The sequence below is a fragment of the Hetaerina americana genome, unplaced genomic scaffold (genome assembly GCF_022747635.1).
Source record: "Hetaerina americana unplaced genomic scaffold, ioHetAmer1.1.p SCAF_1, whole genome shotgun sequence".
Lineage (NCBI taxonomy): Eukaryota > Metazoa > Arthropoda > Insecta > Odonata > Calopterygidae > Hetaerina > Hetaerina americana.
The window spans coordinates 61,531,922-61,552,864 of NW_027286069.1; the positions used below are offsets into that span (position 1 = coordinate 61,531,922).

Sequence of the window (20,943 nt, forward strand, 5' to 3'; positions counted from 1 at the left end):
GCCAAAATACCACTTTAATTGAAATGTCCCAGAATGCCTGTTTTCAATACAGTGACTACAACATAAATGAGGAAGGGTAATAAATAGCCAACTGACCCACAACCTATAAGTTACCTGGCATGAGAATTGTCCACTTGCATGACACATGGGAATCAATCAAGGAAAAAATATATACTTAGCATTGGGACGCGACTATTCCATTATTTTCATACTGTTTTAGTACTCTTTCCCTCTGTCATGTGTCACAATAATTGAACATCATTATGGCAATTGTAAAAAGTACAAAATAATAATAATAATGATGATAAAAATAAAAATGAGTCAGTATGATATAACAATGATGAAACTAAGCACTATGGTAAAGACATTCACAAACGTCTTGCTGACTTTTCTGGCATGGGTATCGAGGGTGGGTATTTATGACATGTTACAAGGAGAGTGGCATTTAAAAACCATTTCCACTGCATACAAAACTGTGTGATGTGCGTATGCATGGTTAACATTAAAAAAAAATATATTGCCATCTCTCTACCCATATGGTTTTTTGACCCGAAGGTGTAGGTGGGCCTGTAAATCGAAACCACGCAACCTCAGAAAACACATCCCACAGCCAGCCACACTAAGAGAATTTTCCAGCTAGCTATGCACAATTTCACAAGTTCCATATGCATATTGTTTCTTTTAGTCTTCTCTGACATTTCCACAGTTTGATGACTGTTAGAATGATGAACAATTGATATTAGATACACTTTCTTTTTACAGTTCCTTGTATGTAATTTTACATTCAGTCAAAGTTCATTTTTGCATAAAAACTGCCCTTTCTAATGTCAACAAAGGCAACCTGTGTTCAGTCATCTCCTTTTATAAGAAGTATGCAATATTATGATGCATTCACAAAATGTCCACATTCTTTCATTTCATAATATTGGAACTACAATAAAAGATTATCTTTTGTTTGTCAGACAAATGACCATTCGTTTACTAATTCTTGCTCATCTTTAAATATGTCAAAAAGAAGACACTGAGATTAATGCATGTTCTATAAAATTGGATCATAGCGCTTGTTCTGATCATAGGGTATGTGAGGGAGGAAACTTTACAGGTACTTTCATTAAATGGACATTCTATACAGAACGGATAGGATTCCACAAAGAGAAATATCATACAAAACAATCTTAAAAACAAAAAAGTAATAAATGGCTTATCATACCACTTAAAACATGCTAAACAAAAATCTTCCACGAAAATAAAGGTTAGTTAGGCATTATAACTTTAAGGTTGGTGACAGCAATGTACAAGATGCATTTTTTTATATAGAAGCAATGGCTATTTAGGAGATTAACAAGTGTGGCATAGAGTTAGGAAGCACTTCTAAAACCCAACATGGATTGTAGAGTTCAGTTGTAGAATTCAAACAAGATTCCACAGATCAAAACAATGTTTGATGAACAAACAAACCTTCCCTCCTATAATTCCCCATTTTTTAAATAAGTGACCTTCCTTGAATGAAATGCACTGGCTAGTACAAGTGAAACAGAAACTATTCTTTATGACTATCCAAAAACAATTCAAAAAACACAAATGTTATGTTTTTCATTTTTAGATTGAATGATGCTGATATACCAATGAGAAAGAACGAAAGGCAATCATTAATTTTTCTGAAGGTCATGAGAAATAGAATCAGCTATTATACTGTAGACAGAGCTTTGCAGTATATATTAATAGGAATCGCTACCAACTTAATAAATTATTCATTTTCAGTACCAGCATAGGTGAAGCACCAATAAATGAAGCACCGAATCGACAGAAAGATAATGATGATGGAATCAGAAGTAATAAAATAGTTGACGGTGCAAAACATATAAAAAAGGGAAACTTGTATCCACAATACTGGTCTCTGAGGAAGCACATACACACTACCGATTCCATATTTTTGTGCAGCAAGTGAAAAAAATTTTGATTTAGTAAAAATTGACCTCCATCAAAGTTATGTATGCAATCTTACTTTTATTTTCACATGTGGCACAGCTCTTCAAAGAGGGAAGGTTTAGCAAAAGTTCATGGTGGTTCATACTAAAATATAAATAATAACATGCTTCATTTTCACCAGCCACACTTTTTAGCGCTATTGTACACAAATAAAGAATCTCCAATTGTAGTGATCTACATTGTAAATTTTTCATACCTGCCATTTCTCACTTTAAAACCAATTCACTATTAACGAGTATTTTGAAACAGGCTGTACAATATGTGTCAACATTTCATATATATTTATATATATATATATTTATAGATTTAATATTATATATACTCTTTGCAGCTTTTGCAAACAACAAGTTTATAAAATTCTGTATCACCATTCTAGATAATAAAATGCTTTTAAACAATGATTAATGTTTTAAATTCATCATTACTGTTTGCCCCAATGTTGTTAAATTTGCACAGTCAGACACATATGCCAAATCATTCAGAAAAAAACATTCATACATGCAAGCTTTCATTGCACGCTGATCCACAATCACACAGTCATTTTGAACGCATCAAGCATACAATCAACCATACATGGTGCTTCACTACAAATTTAATTACACAAGGTTTTATTTTTATTAACTTTTCTCTTCAAATTAAGGCATGTATGTACGTACCCCTTACCGTAATGATTTTTCTCCCTTCCCTTTACCCCACCATCTCCTGTTGAAATACAATTTTCTTTCCAGTATCAGAGAGTATAAGTATGAATTAATTTTCTCAATTACAGCTGAGTGTGAGTCAAATGTGTCTGAGACAGATTACAAAGGAAGGCTATTTATTGGCAAGCAAAAAATACCTGTTATCAGGACTTATACAAGAATGAATAATTGCTCTAAATTAATAAGGAGCTTGAAACTTAAATCAGCTTTAGGTATCTTATGACTATTCCTTTTTGGAGAGTTAGGCTTGACTTAAGTCTTCTGTAATGCTATTAGTAGTGTTATGAGTGGAGTTCCTGATAAGGCTATGAGTAGGTACTGATTTTTTTTACTACCAGGTGTAAAAGAAGAAAGGATATGTTAATAAAAAGCCAATTGAAATGAATCATTATTATGAATATAAGCCTGGAAGAAGATGTTTTACTTTATAATGGAAATCTATGTAAGGTGTATGGCAGTAAAGTTTTTCACCAGCCAGTTAGTACTATTTCCCCTAGAACAGTCTAATGGCCAAATTTTCACCTCTATCATGATTACTGAACACCAAAGTGGCCACTTCAAGTGGAGATAAAAGATATTTATGGCCCCACAAACACAGTGTGCTATGCACAAGCGTGAGATAGAGCAGGAGGGAGGGGAGATAGAGGGTGTATGATCACAAGAAACATACAGAGCATCTTTTTTTCTAACCATCACAACACCATAATGTTCACCATCACAATAAGCAGCTGCCATATAATAAGTTATTATTGTACACCACTGGCAGTTGCCGTGGATTATCCTCACCAGACGAGTTTTTCTCTTACTATGAAGGTCACACCAAATGTTATGGTCTGGTCTTCCTTCAAAAACTCATCAAAAACTAACACATATACAATCCAAGCTATCTTCATCAAATGTTTCCTCCGATGCTTTTTTCACCTGCTCCATTGAGTTTGGTTGGTCACACTTGTTGCTGTCATGTTACCCAGTTTACGCTTTGATCATATCCACCCATCACTTTCGATGACAGACATAATTTGGGAAGTTCTTCTATAGTAGAAACTGGAGTTGGACAAAAATTCGAGATCAAGATAATTTTGATTCTGATGCTAACCTTATAATGAGCTGGTTGGAGCAAAAGAAGAGGGCAGGACTTTGGGAAAGGAGAGGACATTTTTTTGCTGAGGGGTTCTTCAGTGGAGATGCATCTCGGTGTTGGTGGCAGATTGTGGAAATAACGTGATGCCACTCTCAGATTTGTTGCTCTCCTATGTTCAGCTGTCAACAGAGAAGAGTTCCTTGTGCAGGGCAGGGAACTCAAGGTGTGGTGTGGAGCGCTTGAATTTGGCTAAAGCATCCATGTGAAGGATACTCAGTTCTCTGCAAAGAAAGCATATCAATTAGTGAATACATTTTTCAATTTAACAAAGTAAGAAATGTAATGTTACAATCAAGGAACAGTATCCTTTTGGTGCAATAAATGAAGTCAATTAAATTCTTAAAAAGAATTCAATGCACAACTAACTATAAGATTAGAAAATAAATATAGAATAGAAATAATGTCACAGTTCCCATTAAATAAATCTAGTTAAAAAAACCACCATGACAGAATTTAGAAATGAATATTACATCAATCAAAATCTCACCTTAGAGCAGGAACCTTTGCAAGTAATGCATCACAAACTGACACATCACCCTTTATAGGTAATCTGTGATTTCTCTCCAGCTCAGTGCGCAGGGCTCTTGCTACAGCTTGACCTAATCGACTGATCTCACCAACTCCTTTAAGTCCAGGTCGATCTATTTTTGGAAAGAAGAATGAAAAGTAATAAATTTATTGCATATTAGCATTCATGAGGCAAAGTTAAAAAGAGTAAAATTTATACTGCAGACAGATGTCAATTTCAGAGTGATCTTATTTTATCAAATTATGTGAATTGCATTCAAGAAATGACATTAATTGCTTAAAAAATTTCAAATCTCTCTCAATACTTACCTGGAGAAAGTAGTACACATGCAGAATAAAGTGCCAGCTCAGCATCTGTTAATTTCATTTCAGCTACAGACCTGGCCAAATCAAAAACACCAGCAACTAGTCGTGTTTCAGCTGTATCTGTGGTGAAAAAGGCATCCTGAAAGAAATAAAAATACAGGGCACTGAAATATTGTGAATTACCCATTTAAAAAAACGTTATACACCAAATCAGATGTATGCTGTGGAAGACTGCAACAATCTGTTTGGAAACACCAATTAGGTACTAGATGCATAACATTTTCTTGATCATGCATATAACTACATATACTTTCTGAAGAATAGCACAGATGGTACACAAGTTTTAACTCAGAAAATCAGAGTGATTGACATACATTTGGTGACAACTAATATGTGTTTTGGCACAGAGCAAAAAACAGTAAATATGCTAGCAATGAAAAGGGCTTTCAAAAAATTTTATGCAAGACTTGCATGAATCATTATTAAGTAATAAAAACCTAATTATATCTTGAACGGATACATTATATCTTCATTCATTAACACTCGACAAGTCAAGGTCTAATTTTTATCCTAAGTTCAAAAATGCTAAATGATAGAATTTGGCATTTTTAAGCAGTAAAGAGAAACTATATGAGAATATTTCTTTTTAGAAAACATTCCTCTTTTTGTCTTCTTATTTTCTTGTCATCTCATCTTTTCATTATAATTCCTCACAATTCTATTTAACATGAATGAATTAATGCCTAATCTAATATTGTTTCCCTAAATATGCTTACTTCTTCATTTTCCCTCTGATCTAACTCTGCATCAATACATGTTTTTGCCAGTATATGTTTGAATATAAACAATTTTTTCATAGAATTTGATAATAATGTCAACATAGACTTCTACATGTTCACAAATAGAATTCCTGCCAAAATTCACTTTTTTAGTTGATACATCATTCACCTGTTACTAAGTTGCAGATGACAATATGACTGATGTCATAAAAATAGCAACGAATCTGAATCGGTGTATCATAGTCTAACAGAAGAAATCCTTCATTTAATATATGATCTGATATCTTTGCTTTGAAATTTTCTATGGTAAAAAGGATTCAACATACAGTGCTGTAGGATGGCACTATCTGGGAATGCATCATAATTTAAGATATAATGACAGAAAACTTTTTTATGTTTTCCAAATCAAAGGAATGGCAATCTTGCATCAGAACATCAAAGCGCATGCTATGGAGGAATATTAATTACACTAATATGGACAAACAGTTAATAATTAATTTAAAATGTAACAACATATCACAGTAAAATAGTTATAAGAATGGGTTTTTTGGTTGCTGAGGTAGTGGAGAAGTTTAGCTTTTCTCGGAGATGTTTTGGTTGGAATGAGTTTTTCAAACTCTCTCTATTTTTTAGATATTAAATTTGAAACTCTGCCTATCGCATTTATTCAAACTGCAATTGGGAAATCATTGAATTTATCCCACAGATATCTATTCTTATGAGCTCCTTTTCTTTTTACCTTCAAGGCTTTATATTACATATGCCTTGATTACCACAAAAATAGGGTAAGTGTATATGTACGTTTAAATACAACAGATGTACTAACAATGCTCAATTAAAAAGAATATGTGGTGCTTCCAAATCCTAAAAGAGAAGGAGGGGTTTCCATCGCATGGTTTAGGTTTGGCTGGATTATTTTCAGCGCAGACCATGTTGTATATTGTGGTCTGGTATTTGTTGCCTAGTAAAAGCAGTTATTTACTCCATTGATGCGTTTCAATTATTGATGTATCAACCCACCTAAGACATAATATCATGTGATGAGAACCTGAAATTATCACTGCCAAATTACCTGCGGGAGTGCAATAGCTCCACCACCATCGGAGTCAACTGTTCCTCCTCCACTGCCATCACCAGCATAAAGAAGCACATTTCCTGTCGTGGGATCTAAGTGTCTGCTCATCCTAAGCACAGCCAGTTCAAAACTTCCAGCCTTGAGCAGTACAATTTGGTCATCCTGTGTTTGAGAAATAATGAAATTACAATTAGATATTCATACATGGCAGGTGATATACTTAAGTTACACTATAATAATGGTCAATAAAAAAACATCTGACTAATTATGCATGGTAACAGCTGACAGCAAATACCCTCTTCATTGGGTTCATCTCAAGTTTCATGAATGAGTGTAGCATACATATGTAGCATTACATGAATAGGATTTGTCATTATATAACAACAGTAAGGTGTGATCACAGCAGGAAAAAAGCTGTAAGAGGTGAAGAGTAAAATAAAAAAAATAAGCTCTTACCTGTGACAACCTCATAAAACCAGGCACCATCTTGGCAAATTCAATTATTTGTTGTATGACAGAAGTCAATTTTTGGGCGCACTCCAGCCAGAGCTCTTCATGAGCCTGTAAAATTGGAATGATTTAAATGAGAGTAAGAAATATATCTCTATGATAAATTTCTATGAAAAATGTTTACATTCAACTGGAACTATAATCAAATTTGAGTAGGGTATATATGACTCTGAACAATATATGGCTATGTCATGTTATAATAGAGTATTGCCTGTGGTACAGTTTACTGTCCCATGATTATGTAGTTATCTTAAATTAAATTAACAACTTAAATAAAATGATGTAGTAAGTGAGCGATTGTTAAACCTACATTTTGCACTGACAGTGATTGATCACCATTATGAATGATTCAATGCCCCATAAACAAGGAAAGCACAAAGCTGTTTTAAAATTTTATGATCGGGAGTACATATTTTCCACAGTATCAGCCTGCCCCTTCATAATTTCCAGGGAGTTATGCTTTTTGTGGATTGTTTGCTTTCCACAGAATCAAAACAATTCAAATGCCGTTAGATAATAACAAGTTCCTGTGTACATGACACTACTATGGCTTGTAAATGGATTCAGATTAAATAATGAGAATTTCATCACCAGCATTTTTCAATTGATTTTGTCAGTGAAAATCAAGAGCTGGTTATCGACCTTAATACCAGATGTGATAGCAACATAATTATGCTTCTAATTAAGGTGATAGCAAATACATAGATGAGAGAAAGAAAACTGAGATTTAAAACATTCGGATGGCCAACTAACTTTAATCAGAGGATTTAACTACACAAAACAAGGATTTCTTTTCACAAAACAGGAAAGTGTATGCATAAGGAAAGAGGAAGAAATGTTGAAAGATGAAGGATGAAATAAAAAATACGTGGAAACATACATGGACCTCAAATCCCCAAACCAATTTTTCTAGAAACCAATATTTCTAGAAATAACAAAATTGCATTTGAATTATTTAAATAAAAGAGCCAACAAAGGACTGTTTTACAGCCTCCTTCCTGATGAAGCACTTGAAGGATAAAGTTCCACCAAAAGGTGGTGAATGCTGGAAGATTACTATAGCATTTAAAAAACATTCAATCATCCACCTTTAATTATAGATACACCTTATATTGCCATTTGATGCCATAACTAGGCATGCACTTTGTGACTGTCAATTTCTTTTAAAGAACAAGAGAGAAAGAACAAGATAAGACAAACAAACACCAAAGTTTGAATTTGTCTTGATTTTCAACTAGATCTTCTCCAGAGGAGTGCATTAAATAATTTTCATTTATTCTTTGATCACAACATAACTGATAAAAAAAACAAGAAATGAATTTTGAACTTACAGAAGTAATATAAAAATAATATTGATTCAATTTATTAATATTATACATTATTTCAATGATAAAGTCATAATTTATCAATGTTTAACTGATTTATATATTAGTATTATCTTTTCCAATTTCATATCCATCAACATTATTTCAGGAGTGTCACAGGTGCTTGCTAGCATTTACTCTGTATGTCCAAGTACTTTTAAATTTACCTATGATCATTTTGGACTTTAAATTATATTAATTTCGAAAACCATAATAGAATGTTTCTGATCAAATTTGCATCAAAATATTTCAATATTAACTTATCATCTCCCCAATAATATATCTCCCCAAAGCCCTTTAACATTTAGCAGTGCATCATTTATTGATTCAAACACATTGGTGCATTTCTGTTTTCATACTTACTTATGACAGTCACTAACAAAATACATAATGAGAAAATCTGCATTCATAAACTATTACCTCATATACTTGCTGACAGCAGATTTTAATCAAGAAAAATTGTAAGAGGAATATGTCAAAGATGTCAATCAATTTTGCTCGACAAAAAGTTTACTAAATTTACATTAGTTTGGGAAAAGTCATTCAAGGAAGTGTTCAATGTTGTTCAAAAACCGTACACATACCATATTCTTGTAGAAGAGAACTTTAGAGAGATCTGGTGGCTTTCGGAACATTTCTTGGATATGCTCCGTCGTGTAAAGGCAGGTGCGTGCATGGGCATCAGCTATTGTCTTTGAAAGCAGCTCAGAGATTTGAGCTGGGTCTACTTTCGAGCATAAAAGGAAAAATATTAAAAATTAAAATCCAGCAAAAACTTGAAAAGCACAAGACATTTGCACTTACACAATTTTATTACTTGTATTGAAACACAATAACATCAAAATGCAATTAATATGTGAAATTTAAGGCAAATCATGGCTATAAAATATGTAAATCCAAGTACTTTACAATATACTAGCCACGTTATGTAAGTAGACATACACTGACTGCTAAAAATTTACAGATGGTTACATGAATTTGCATAAGTGAAATTATATTATTAAGGCAAGTTTTTGATGAACCACAAGAAAAGAGGATTAAGTAGAGGGATGAAATCTTTGCTTCCATTTCACTGATCATTAGGTTAATCATTGAAGAAATCAGCAATGTAAACTGAAAATTTAATATTCTTCAGATGATAATCTAGGCAATTAAAGTCATCATTTTGGCATATTTCTATGATAAATATTTTTTAAATATATTAAAAATATTAATATGTCCCCTAATGATATTCATTAATAAAATACCTATTCAAAAGGTTAAATCAACAAACAACAAATAATTTACACAAAAGTAACTATATGAAAATATTGTTATTCACAATTTTTCAGTGCTTCAAAGTAAATTTGTATTGTTTCATATTCAACCCATGCAAAATTAACTAGCTCATGCAATATTATACATATTATATATATTAACATTTCCTTAAAATATACATTAAATATTCATTCCAAAGCATAAAACATTCAAACTTTCACATATACATGCATAATTACTCTTGGCGCTGAGTGTACGCTTAAGTAACACTAAAACACTTCACCAAATTCCATTTATTTTGGGTTATTGCTTAACACTATACTTCTGGGAATAGCTGTAAATGAAAATAATAAAACAAATGTAATCAATAATTATGACAGAAAAAAAGGGCATTACTAAGTTATTCACAAAAATTTACTGTTTCTATTACTCTTCCCTCCATATTTTCTACCATGTGGTATTTTTCCACGTAACTCATTGTTTTTCCTACAAAATAATTTTACTAATTCAATTGTAATCCAATTATTCATATGCCTATTACTGATTTGACAAAAATGTTATCTAACTGCATTTCAAGGTTTTTATATGGCCTCAATTTGTAATAACTACCTAGCCTGAAATTTATCCACATTTTATAATAATTTTCATTCAATATTCATTGCTTTTATAGAATCAGACGCCATGATTTGGTAAACACAATAAATTATTTCTTAAGTCTGAAAGCAGGAGGCAATGCTTATTCTTACTGAAGTCACTTCTCAATTATAATACTTAAATATTTCTATGATAAAAGCAATAAGATATGATTAAAGAATATCCATTTACACACAATTTATCTGGAGAAGTGAGAAAAATTGTTTAACAGCTTTTAAGAAATCAAATTGTAACAACAGCATTTTATGACTCCTGCTGGGAACCATGTGTAACTCTTAGAAAAAACATCAAATTCAATTATTGAATAGTCAATGAAGAATTGATTTAATAAATTATATGTTCTGATAGGACTTTCCTTATCTTGTTAAAGATACCTGAGGTATATCCCACAAACTACTTGATACAGAGAAACCCTGGCTAATCACCTAGATCAGATTACATCAACCAACAATCAAAGTCACCTGCATTCAATTATCACATCACTGTCAGCAGCACCCCTCAAATTTCCATACACAAAATCTCAAAAGATGAAATATGGCTAAAGCATTAAGCTAAAGCATTGAGGATATTTAACACAAATTATTACCTACTGTACAGGAGCATAAAAATTTATAACAAAATCAACACTACTACTTAGAAATGGAGTTTAAACAAAAAATCTCACAAATACAAGCAGCAGCACAAGTCCTAAAAGAAGACCCCTACAATCCATATCAGGAAACAGTGGAGCAAATTAAGGTTTCCATCACATTCGAGACAGTTCCATTATCCCTTTAGGGAGGGGTGAACTGGGAGGTAACCTAAGCACATACAATTTCTACATCCCAACCCCCCATTCCATCTTTTAAGCACAAAAAAAATGATCTTCAGCCCCGTGCCCTGCGAGTGATGCATGCCCTCCCTTACTCGGCTGCAGTGACTCCTCCTCAGCAGGTGCAGTTACCGACACGGACTGATCCGGCTGAAGTTGTTGGTGCTGTTGGTGGTGGTGGTGATGGTGGTGGTGGTGGCGGGCAGCTGGAAAGGTGGTGCTGTCCACGAAAGCCCCACCCCCTTGTCCCCCCCCATTCGTCGGTGGCACACAAACTTCCACACAGCTCCCACCCATCACGTTGTTCGGCTCTCCAACCTGACCCCCACCACCACCACCCCCACTCCCGTCCCCGCCCCCCGCCCCCCCACCGCCCGCCCCACCCCCTCCACCTCCACCACCCCCCACCTCCTCCTCCTCCTCCTCCTCTTCCTCCTCCACCTCAGCTTCCTCGTCCTCCTGCTTCACAGTCACCAGGGACAGTCCCCCGCCTCCAGCCCCCAGTCGGAGACCTCCACGGGACACTGACTTGCCACCTGCCCCAGGCACAGTGGCCGGTGCGAGATTGGAGCAGTGGGTCGGCAAGGGAGTGAGTAATTGGGTGAGGAACGAGAGATGGCGGGAAGGAGAGTGAGGCAATGAAGAGGGGGATAAAGCCCCCAAAACGGACACATAAACCATCACCAGATCCATAAAAAATCACAAGTAAAACGGCCATCATGTGCTAATATTATTGTTAACTCATGCCCAGGACTTGGGATTCTTTGCCCTTCCCCAGGTGCAACATTATTAGAGCATGCAGATGTGACATGAAGGAAAACATGTATGCACTGGATGGCACCGTGATTCACTGGATTAATAAAATAGCCACCACTAAGAATTTTCAATAATTTACTTTCTGATTCCAAGAAAGAAAATTCTTCTCCGCAGGTAGAAACTGTGCACTATGATAATACAAATGAGTTAATTTCAATTATCAATACTGCATATCCATGTTAATTTTTTGTTTTGGCCTTACATTTCATAAACATACAAATTCCAAGGTAATTTGATTTTTAACTATTTTCATTGCACTATTAAAATATGTTTGTGCCAATGTGATGTAGTGTTCTTTTTGGCATGCATTACATGAAAACTTAGACAATTACATGACCTATCGCATCATATTCCCTCAATATATTCTGAAGTTGTATTTCAGGAAGAAAATACATAAATGGAATCAGGTTTTGAAAGTGGAATTTTATCTGCTATACATGTTATCAAAAGTAAGTTCAACTGGAAACCCCACAAATCAAGTCAAGGGTGACTATGCTCGACTATGCCTGATCTTCGAACGCTATATAAACTTTCGTTCGAGGGTTTCCTTTAAAACAAATACCAAAATGTGATAAAACAACACACAAAGTTCTGGTGTATCTAAAAACCTAGTGATAAATAGCTGATTCGTAATCAAAATGTTAATTACAAGTCTGGTGCTAAGTCCTAAGTAAAGTCCTAAACATGTATGAGAAAAATGTAAAATATTTTCTGTTTTCTATTAAGAGCAAATACTCACTTGACTCCAAAAGAGTGCATATTTAAGAGTACATAAGGGAGAATGGCGCAAAAGTGAAATTTAAATGATCAGAATCCTATGGGGCACATACATTTTGAATTCGATTGTGAACATTCTGCATTTGGGCTAAAACTGCTGGCATTTTAAATTCACAGATTTGTGGGTGAAAGAGAGAGAGAGAAATAGAGAGTGAAAAGCAGATATGTGTTCTTCAAAATAAGGTTTCTTTCTTAATTGTTTTTTAAAAGAAGCGTCGATTTTATTTCCACTAATAAAAAGAGAAAAAGGAGTTACAAGAAAAGATTGTCATTAATGGTAATTGTTAAGACTAACAAGTGCAGCAGATTTATGAAAAGCTTCAATTCTCTAATTAATAATTCCATTGTTTTTTTGTCAATGCCATTTTCCAAAAGCTAAGCTTTTGAATCATCAAAAAAAATTTAGGCAATAGGAATTCCTTTATTTTGCTAGCAGGCATTATAGAAGAAGAGAGACCAAAGCATTACACCACAGGACAAAAGTAACCACTAACCAACACAACCAACAATACAACTCAATTTGGAAGGTGGAAATGAATACAAAACTATTAATTTTGCGAACAAATGAGACACAATCAATGGAATGAAAATTTCTCCATTATAAAAGAAATTTTCTCTTTCATTGCCAGAGGAAACGTTAAAGAAATATATATGCAGTATGCATACTAGTACAATTCATTAACACCTTACACTGATATTTAGGTTAATTTGTTTTATTATTTTCCATTGTTAGTTAATCATTATCAATACTAGGTTAAAGGCCGTCGCTGAAAGCAAAACCCGCAAGAATAGAACTTTCATCGAAGAATAATAAATTAAAAATCTCAATTACCATCGGCTTTCATAAAGACTTGAATACTTAACATCAAGTTAAAACTACCGTAGTCCCTAATGACCTAGGGTTGGGTGCAAAGTCCGACTGCTAGAGTTTTGCCTTCAAAGTACGCCCTCCATTTGTCCCGTGGACATTGTGACGGGTCTGATGACACACTTAATAGTAAATCCTAAGATATAAATGCCCTTCTTTTGTCCACTACGAACATGATGACGCCAAACCAAAAACGGCACATGGGACGAGGGCATGACCCCAGGCGCTGGGTGCTACTCACCCGTCGCGAGCATCGTCGGTACCATCCCTGTAGCCTCCGCGCCGACGTGGTGCTGGTGTTGAGAGAACTGGTGCGGCACCTGCTGCTGCTGCATATGTTGGTGGTGCATCTGTTGGGCTTGGCCCCCTCCGTGCCCACCTCCTACGCCGCCTCCCATTCCGTCTATGCCCATGGGCGACGGCCGGGACGTCGAGGAAGACTCGAAAGTTGTGGTGCTGTCCACGACGAAGTCGGCGCTGATGTCGTACGTGGACGACGACGTGAGGTGCTGCTGTTGCTGCTGCTGCTGGTGCGAATGGTGGTGGTGCTGGTGGTGGTGTGCGTGGTGGTGATGGTGGTGCGGGGGAGGGGTGGGCGTCGACACCAGCTGGTGGGATGGTGCGTGCAAGGGCGGGGGCGTCACCGAAGTGTCCCCGGAACCGACAGTCGCCGTCGGGAAGCCGTAGCCGTTTGGAGTGTAAGAGCCGATGTCGGTGGCGAACACAGTGTACCTTCAGGGCGGACGAGAAATAGTAAAAATAATGACATGTCAAACACCCTCTACTCCTCTCAATCCTTCCGCTACAACTCATTCTTACCCTACAACCATTTCTGTTCATACGCACCTTAGTTTGGTGCATAGTTTGCGAAAGACTCACCTTAGCCTCACGTCACTTCGGCGGAGTTTCCAAGGAAAATACTTGCTAATGCATTATAAAATGAACTCATGAAAAACATCAAACATGACTAACTCCAGAAGTTTAACCATCACGGAAATTTAAAAATGTTAGTGTTATTTCTTTTAACAGCTTCTCTTCTTATTGGGGCCAATGCAGATGGTGAAATGTCCAGCTAGTTGAATAATGTACGAGTTCCCACTTGTGCCCATAATAAATAGACGGAAATTGTTAAAACAATTTCTCGGTTTTTATCCACAGCACCCAAGCCCACCCTTCAATACCAGAGACTTCCTCTGGGTTCCACATTGTTCAAATTAGGATAACGAGCATCATAACACCACGGATGGAGCTTCTGGAATTGTAAGGGAAACGTCTGATCAAACCAATGGGGGACGCGGATTGAACTCCAACTATTTAAAAATTATCAAATTTCTATTAACTAAAATCAAGTAGTCGATTGGCAGCAATATCTAAATAGTTTCTGACGAAATTGTATTTTTCGGATATATATATATATATATATATATATATATATATATATATATATATATACACACACCACACATATATCACATTTTATACGATTCAGATTCCTTAATGTTATGTGAAAAAAATTAATTAGAGGGATAAAAATTGATTAGGTACTATCACTTCCAAAAGTCTGTAGGCAGTCACCGTCGCGCCGAGAACTGGGAAAAAGTGAGTATGTTCGTTATGTTGACATCACCCTGACAGGCTGGAGCCTTTGAACCAGCCATTGAAATTCAACATAACGAACGTTTGAATCACTCTCCAATTCTCGGCATGCTGATGTCTGCTCATTGACATTTGGATGTTAAAGTGAAACAATGTTCCTTAATGAAATTAAGAAAAATTCTTACCTGGCCTATTCGGCATTCAAATAATAAAAATAAATGTTCCTTGTCCATATGAAAGGCTTAAGGGGAGTTTTAGAACGAATTAAAAAAATAAGGCTTATTGTAAGTTCCAGCGGCGTCACGTACCCTCTCCCTCACCGCCCGATTATATCCCTCGTATCCACAACTTCACCCGCCGCCAAGACCCCTCTCCCCTCCTTGCATTTCCCTCCCTCCCATCCCAATAGTGGGACCTCCTTTCCTCACCCCACCGATAGAATCAATACCTCCAACCCACTAGCTCTCGGCCGGTCACGAGACCGACGAATATCGATACATTGGAATATACCCATATCAATGCTTTGCAAAAATGAATATTTTCATACTTCTGAAAGGTTGAAATAAAATCCATCATAGACAGCCAGCAGTTAGTTGGTGGTAGCACACCGTTCTACTCCTTAACTCGAGATTTTAATCGACGGACATTTTGATTGCAATTAAAAACATCTCGATCTCAAATCATTAATGAATAAATTAGGCGATATGATGGATTTCTCGCATGACGAAAATGGGATTTAAATGTGAGTGATAGAGATCACTGAGATTGAGACTGCTCATGTATGGCCGCGGGTGCACACACGTTCATTAATTGCACCTAGGTGGAATTGAATCCCCATTCAATTGAAACCCTTTTACTTTGGCAAATTTAAGGATGACCACTTTTTTTCACCCGTGCAAAGTGAAGAAACCAAACGAAAATAACACTAAAACATGCACCGATGCGAGCAAAAATATCCGAATGCAGCTCGCCAAGACGGCACCGAGAAGTGTCGTTAACATAACTTGGCGAGCACTCCCAAATTCTCCTCTTCACGAAAAATTAACACTCCATCTCGCGCGGATACCACGAAAACTTGCAGACATTTTAGGCATACACACATATTCTTTCGTTGTTAACTAGATAGTGCAACGCCAACATAGTTCACCTTTCACTTTACAGGCGAAATCTGAAATTTAGCTCAGGAAATTGTTATCCTCGAAGTGATTCGTTATTTCCCACCCTTTGGGATTGGCTCGCACACTCATTTATTGAATGTGCAGTGGAAAAACGAGCATAAGAAACCGTGGGTGAGGCTTTTCGACGATTATGGTAAATAGAATTTATAAACGACCTCGCAGCATAAGAGACTTCCTGAAGCGATTAAAGAAGGTTCTTCGCACCTTCCATGGAGTGTGGACTGGAACGACACTGAGCATGGCCGGCGACGGGCTGACCACCCATCTCACTGGGTCATCGTCCACAGTCCTCGTTTTCTTTCATTAACCCAGAAAAATTTCCTTTCCAAAAATTACCCAAATAACAGTCTCAATCTCAATAACTAAATAATAATTTCATAAAATAAATGAGGTGGTTGTAAATAATTGTAAAACACCAACAATTCTCGCAGCACATTAAGAGCATCGTAAACTACCCTTCTCCTAACTAGGCTTCTGGTGCTGCCAGGCGTCAAAGAATCTAGCACTGAAATGCCATCCCCATGCCGTGAAGGGATATCCAAGGTTTAACGAGGACTACAAAGGCTTCAAGTCATACAATAGAGATAATTAATCACAATAAGACAATTCATTTAAACCAAAGAGAAAAATACTTTCATATGTATTGGATTTTGTTTTCTTCTTTTTTTCAACCAAAGAAATATGACCGTAACTAGTACCTACTGACCAATAGAATATGACACGGACGAGTGGTTTAATTTACCACCCTTGTAAATCATTACTTCTGATTCCTCGAGCCAGCTTTACTAGCCTTGCTTTCGAGAACTTCCTTTGACTCAGTTTGCAGTATCTCACAAATTTCACGCAAGAGAGGCAATTCTAAACATGAGATGACTCGTCACATCTTCGAAAAACAAGTCTAATGACCGGTGGGCGGAGAAAATTTCGGTTGGTTATCCAGGTAGAAAAGACACAGGGAAAGGAAGGTGAAATCGGAGTGGCTTGGGAGAAACAGCAGAGGCAACTTACCCTGTAGGCGTCCCATTGAATGTGGCCGTGGGGGAGGGCGAAGAGGCGTTGGTAGAGGTGGTCGTGAGCTGATCCGAGGAGGAAGGCAACTGCTGCTGTTGGTCGAACACCACCGAACTGTCGGGTGCCGTCTCCCCGCCGCCCACTCCCCCTCCCCCCGACGCCCTCATCTGCGCCCTGTGGTATCGAACCTCGTCCTCCACCTTCTCCCGCTGCTTCTTGGACATGCGCCCGAACTTAACGGCTAAAGAAAAGAAAAAAGAGAAATGCACGTTACTTTCTTGACCAAAAAAATAACGTCACAAAAAAGTAATCCACAATATGTCACAAAAGCAATCGACATCATATCAGCCATTTATTTCTATATGATTAACGAAAGTTTAACAATTATAAAGGAGCTCCGCTACAATGGGACGACGGACCTTTATATAACCAGGATGTAGCGAATGAAAATGTGTCAACGCTCGTTATTACATCGTAAAAGTATTTTATATTGATAGATTTAATGATGATAGTCATTAACTTTTGACAAATCTTTCATCGTTTGAAAGGTGGATGGCGCTCTACACACCAGGCTCACCTCAAAAACGGCCGAGGGACACTGAAAAGTGACTGCTTCCCGCGGAAAGACCGTGTATCAAATGAGTCCTGGGAAAGGTTTGTCCTTCGACCTATGAAACCGACCTTCCATTACATTGACCATAAGAAACATTCTTGAAGATCTCGAGTGATCCAAATTTAGTTTTTTTTAATTGAATAAATTCAAGCTTTAATTTAGTTTTATCTAATAAAGATTTATTCATGAAAATAGTACGTAACTAATATTTACCCAATATAGTTATTCCCCTTGTTTTGCCTGGGTCTGCTCATATTTTATGTCAATTCAAAATTCCTCCCATTCTAATATCCTAATTAGCATAAAAGGTTCTCAACTTATTACATTAGCAAGCCTGAAGCCTGTTAAACATTATAAATGAAAAATTAAATTGCCAAAGATTCATTGTGTGAGTGCACTCCTTGAAACACTCAGTAGCTCGTAAGCTCACGTTTCCAGTGAAGATACTTGAAGTCCACTTTCAAGGGCAAGGCAACGAACATCTCATGATTTTACACAAACAATTTCAGCGGAATTATACCTAGCATTTATTAAAATTCAAATTTTAACTCCATGTCACCCTTATTAGGCCAAAAGTTTGCCAATACCTACAAAAAATATGCGTGATTATATTCTCTATAGGAGACAATTTTTAATACCCCCCAGTTTTGAGTTTAAAAAATCGAGATGCTGAGTTGTTTTGCTAATCAAAGATCTTAGCTAGAAATGAAGTATCCCTCAGTGATATGAACTCTGGAATATGCGCAAGCATGGATGCCTCAAGCTTATCGGTATTCCATTACATTATTTGGATTTAAGAAATCTTCGATTCAATCAATGCAAGCTACAGTTGGAACTTTGCAGCTCTCCAATGAAACTAATATGATTTCAAATCCAATCTCCATAGCACGATTTGATGGCTCTTTGGCCACTATATTTTATAACTCTAATAGCTGTTAATACATCCCCATTCGCAATTCATCAAAATTATTTATTTTATACCACAAATCGATAAAATATGCTATCTATCAATTAACTAGTGAAACAATGTAAGAAAAAACAACTCATGAATTATCAGTACTGTTATCAAAGCAATGGGTCATATAGTATTTATCTATCATTGTATTTTACAGAGGCCATATTTACAATAAGAGAGCTTCCTGTTTTTGTATTTTAACAATTGGAGCGGATGGAGAACCGAGTTCAAAACCTCCGCTACGAAAACGCACCCTCCCCAATAAATATCATCCCGCCGAAACGTTTATCACATCTCGTCGAGAGATGGCAGCAAGGTCGCCCTCGGAAGTGGACGCCTCACAAAAACTTCCCCTCTCCCTCTCTCACACACCCTCTTCCTCTCTTTCTCCAATACGTTCAGAGAGGGAGACACCAGTGCCGCGTTTACCTCCGAGAGAGAGCAGTGAGATCGAGGGGAGGAAGAAGAGTGGGAAGGTTCAACGCGGAAGCGATTCCAACAGGCCTTTCCCCATTGGCACCGATGCCCTCGTGACGTAGGGCGTATTACAGCACGCCATCGGGAAGTGGAAGGGCGGGAGGGGAGGATGAAGGGTTGCGCATGACTCGGGAGAGTGAGGAGGGCGGGGGGGGGGGAGGACCACAAGACCGGCAAAGCGCGTGACGTAGGCGTCTGGCGGGAGGAGAGGGGGGGAGAACGGGACGTGTGGAAGGCGGAGAAGGAGAGGCGTCCAAATCGCGGTGGAGGGGAGGGACAAGGGTGAGGGACCCCGGCAGAGCGTCTCGTGAAGCTATAGCGAGCGGGAGAGAGAGAAATAAGGGAATGGGGAGAGAGGGGGTGGTGAGAGAAGCTTGTAACGGTACAACATGCCGCCTCTACTCTTCGCCTCATCCACCGGCTCAGGCACACACCCACAGCTTCAAGAGAGCACGCTGTTACCGTTAGCACGGCGAGAAACGGGACAGGGAGTGGAGTTTTTCGAGTGGGACGGAATGAACGGTTGTGTTCGGTGGAGCGGTGTGGGGCGGGAAATTGAGGTGAAGGTAGGGCGATGGCACTGAGTGTGTAGGAGAGTTGAGAAGGGAGATAAGGGGTTGGGAGTTGGACGGGACAATGGAATGGACGACTAGGATGGGGGCTAAAAAAGACGAAGTTTACGGTGCTCACAGGCAGTGGGGGGAAGACCGCTGGAGGGGGAATAGGCTTGTTTCCAAGGGGGCTCCGAAGGATTTAGGCTGCTAGGCCGCCGCCCTCCCATCATCAGGGGTGGGTGGGTGGTTGGTTAGAGGGCCTTCGAAGCAGGAGATGAAGAAATGAGGATTTTCGAGAAGTATAGTATGGGGACCATAACCTTTCAGAGGTGCGATTTACTTCAAATTTAAATGCCCGTGCATTGTTGGGTAAATAAAGGAATTACCATCCCCTCCAAACGTATGATGTCAATATAGGGCCATGCCAATTACGTAGTGTGGGATACGGAGTAGATATATTGTCCCTTGGTAGTAAGATAGATTTACACATCGAGTACATTTCGACGAAAATCACACGACGGTGTGAGGATCCATAGCAGATTTCGACCAAGAAGGCTTGGTTATCCGATGCGGTCACAGCTGAGACTGTAAACTAGTCAGATGGCGGGATATTTCTTAAATCTGGTGACCGCTACAAGTTGGGAAGGCCCTAACTGTTCTATAATCAATTCATCGGCCGACGGCTTCACATTATTTCACGTCCAATAGAATGGAGTCAAGATTCCTCCATGAATCGGGCTGCCAACAGTTTACACGACTTACTTCGTCAAGCAAATGTTCCAATTACCCACAACTCAGCCGCTCTCATAAAAATCTTCTAGTACACAGATTGATCATGTTCAAAAATGAATGCAGTTACCACGGCGTTTTCTGCATATATAAATTATTTTAAATTTTCGTCAGGTATTTTTTAAAATTCAGATATCTTAATGAGAGGCTAATAACTACCCGAAGAAAGCAAAAACCTGAGGTGGTCAGGGCAT

General features: G+C 37.6%; 1 protein-coding gene across 2 annotated transcripts in view; it reads right to left on the bottom strand.

Moving 5' to 3' along the window:
- The window catches only part of Hr3 (Hormone receptor 3), a 597,218-nt gene continuing 576,275 nt past the window's right edge, over positions 1–20,943 (bottom strand). For both annotated transcript variants that reach the window (XM_071590462.1, XM_071590471.1), the window contains exons 3-10: positions 17,359–17,602; positions 13,818–14,308; positions 8,978–9,117; positions 6,976–7,080; positions 6,517–6,681; positions 4,669–4,804; positions 4,319–4,472; positions 1–4,052 (exon numbers count right to left, since the gene is read on the bottom strand). In XM_071590462.1, the coding sequence (XP_071446563.1) occupies positions 3,947–4,052; positions 4,319–4,472; positions 4,669–4,804; positions 6,517–6,681; positions 6,976–7,080; positions 8,978–9,117; positions 13,818–14,308; positions 17,359–17,602 (1,541 nt within the window). In that variant the 3' untranslated portion in view covers positions 1–3,946. The remainder of the gene's footprint in view (positions 4,053–4,318; positions 4,473–4,668; positions 4,805–6,516; positions 6,682–6,975; positions 7,081–8,977; positions 9,118–13,817; positions 14,309–17,358; positions 17,603–20,943) is intronic.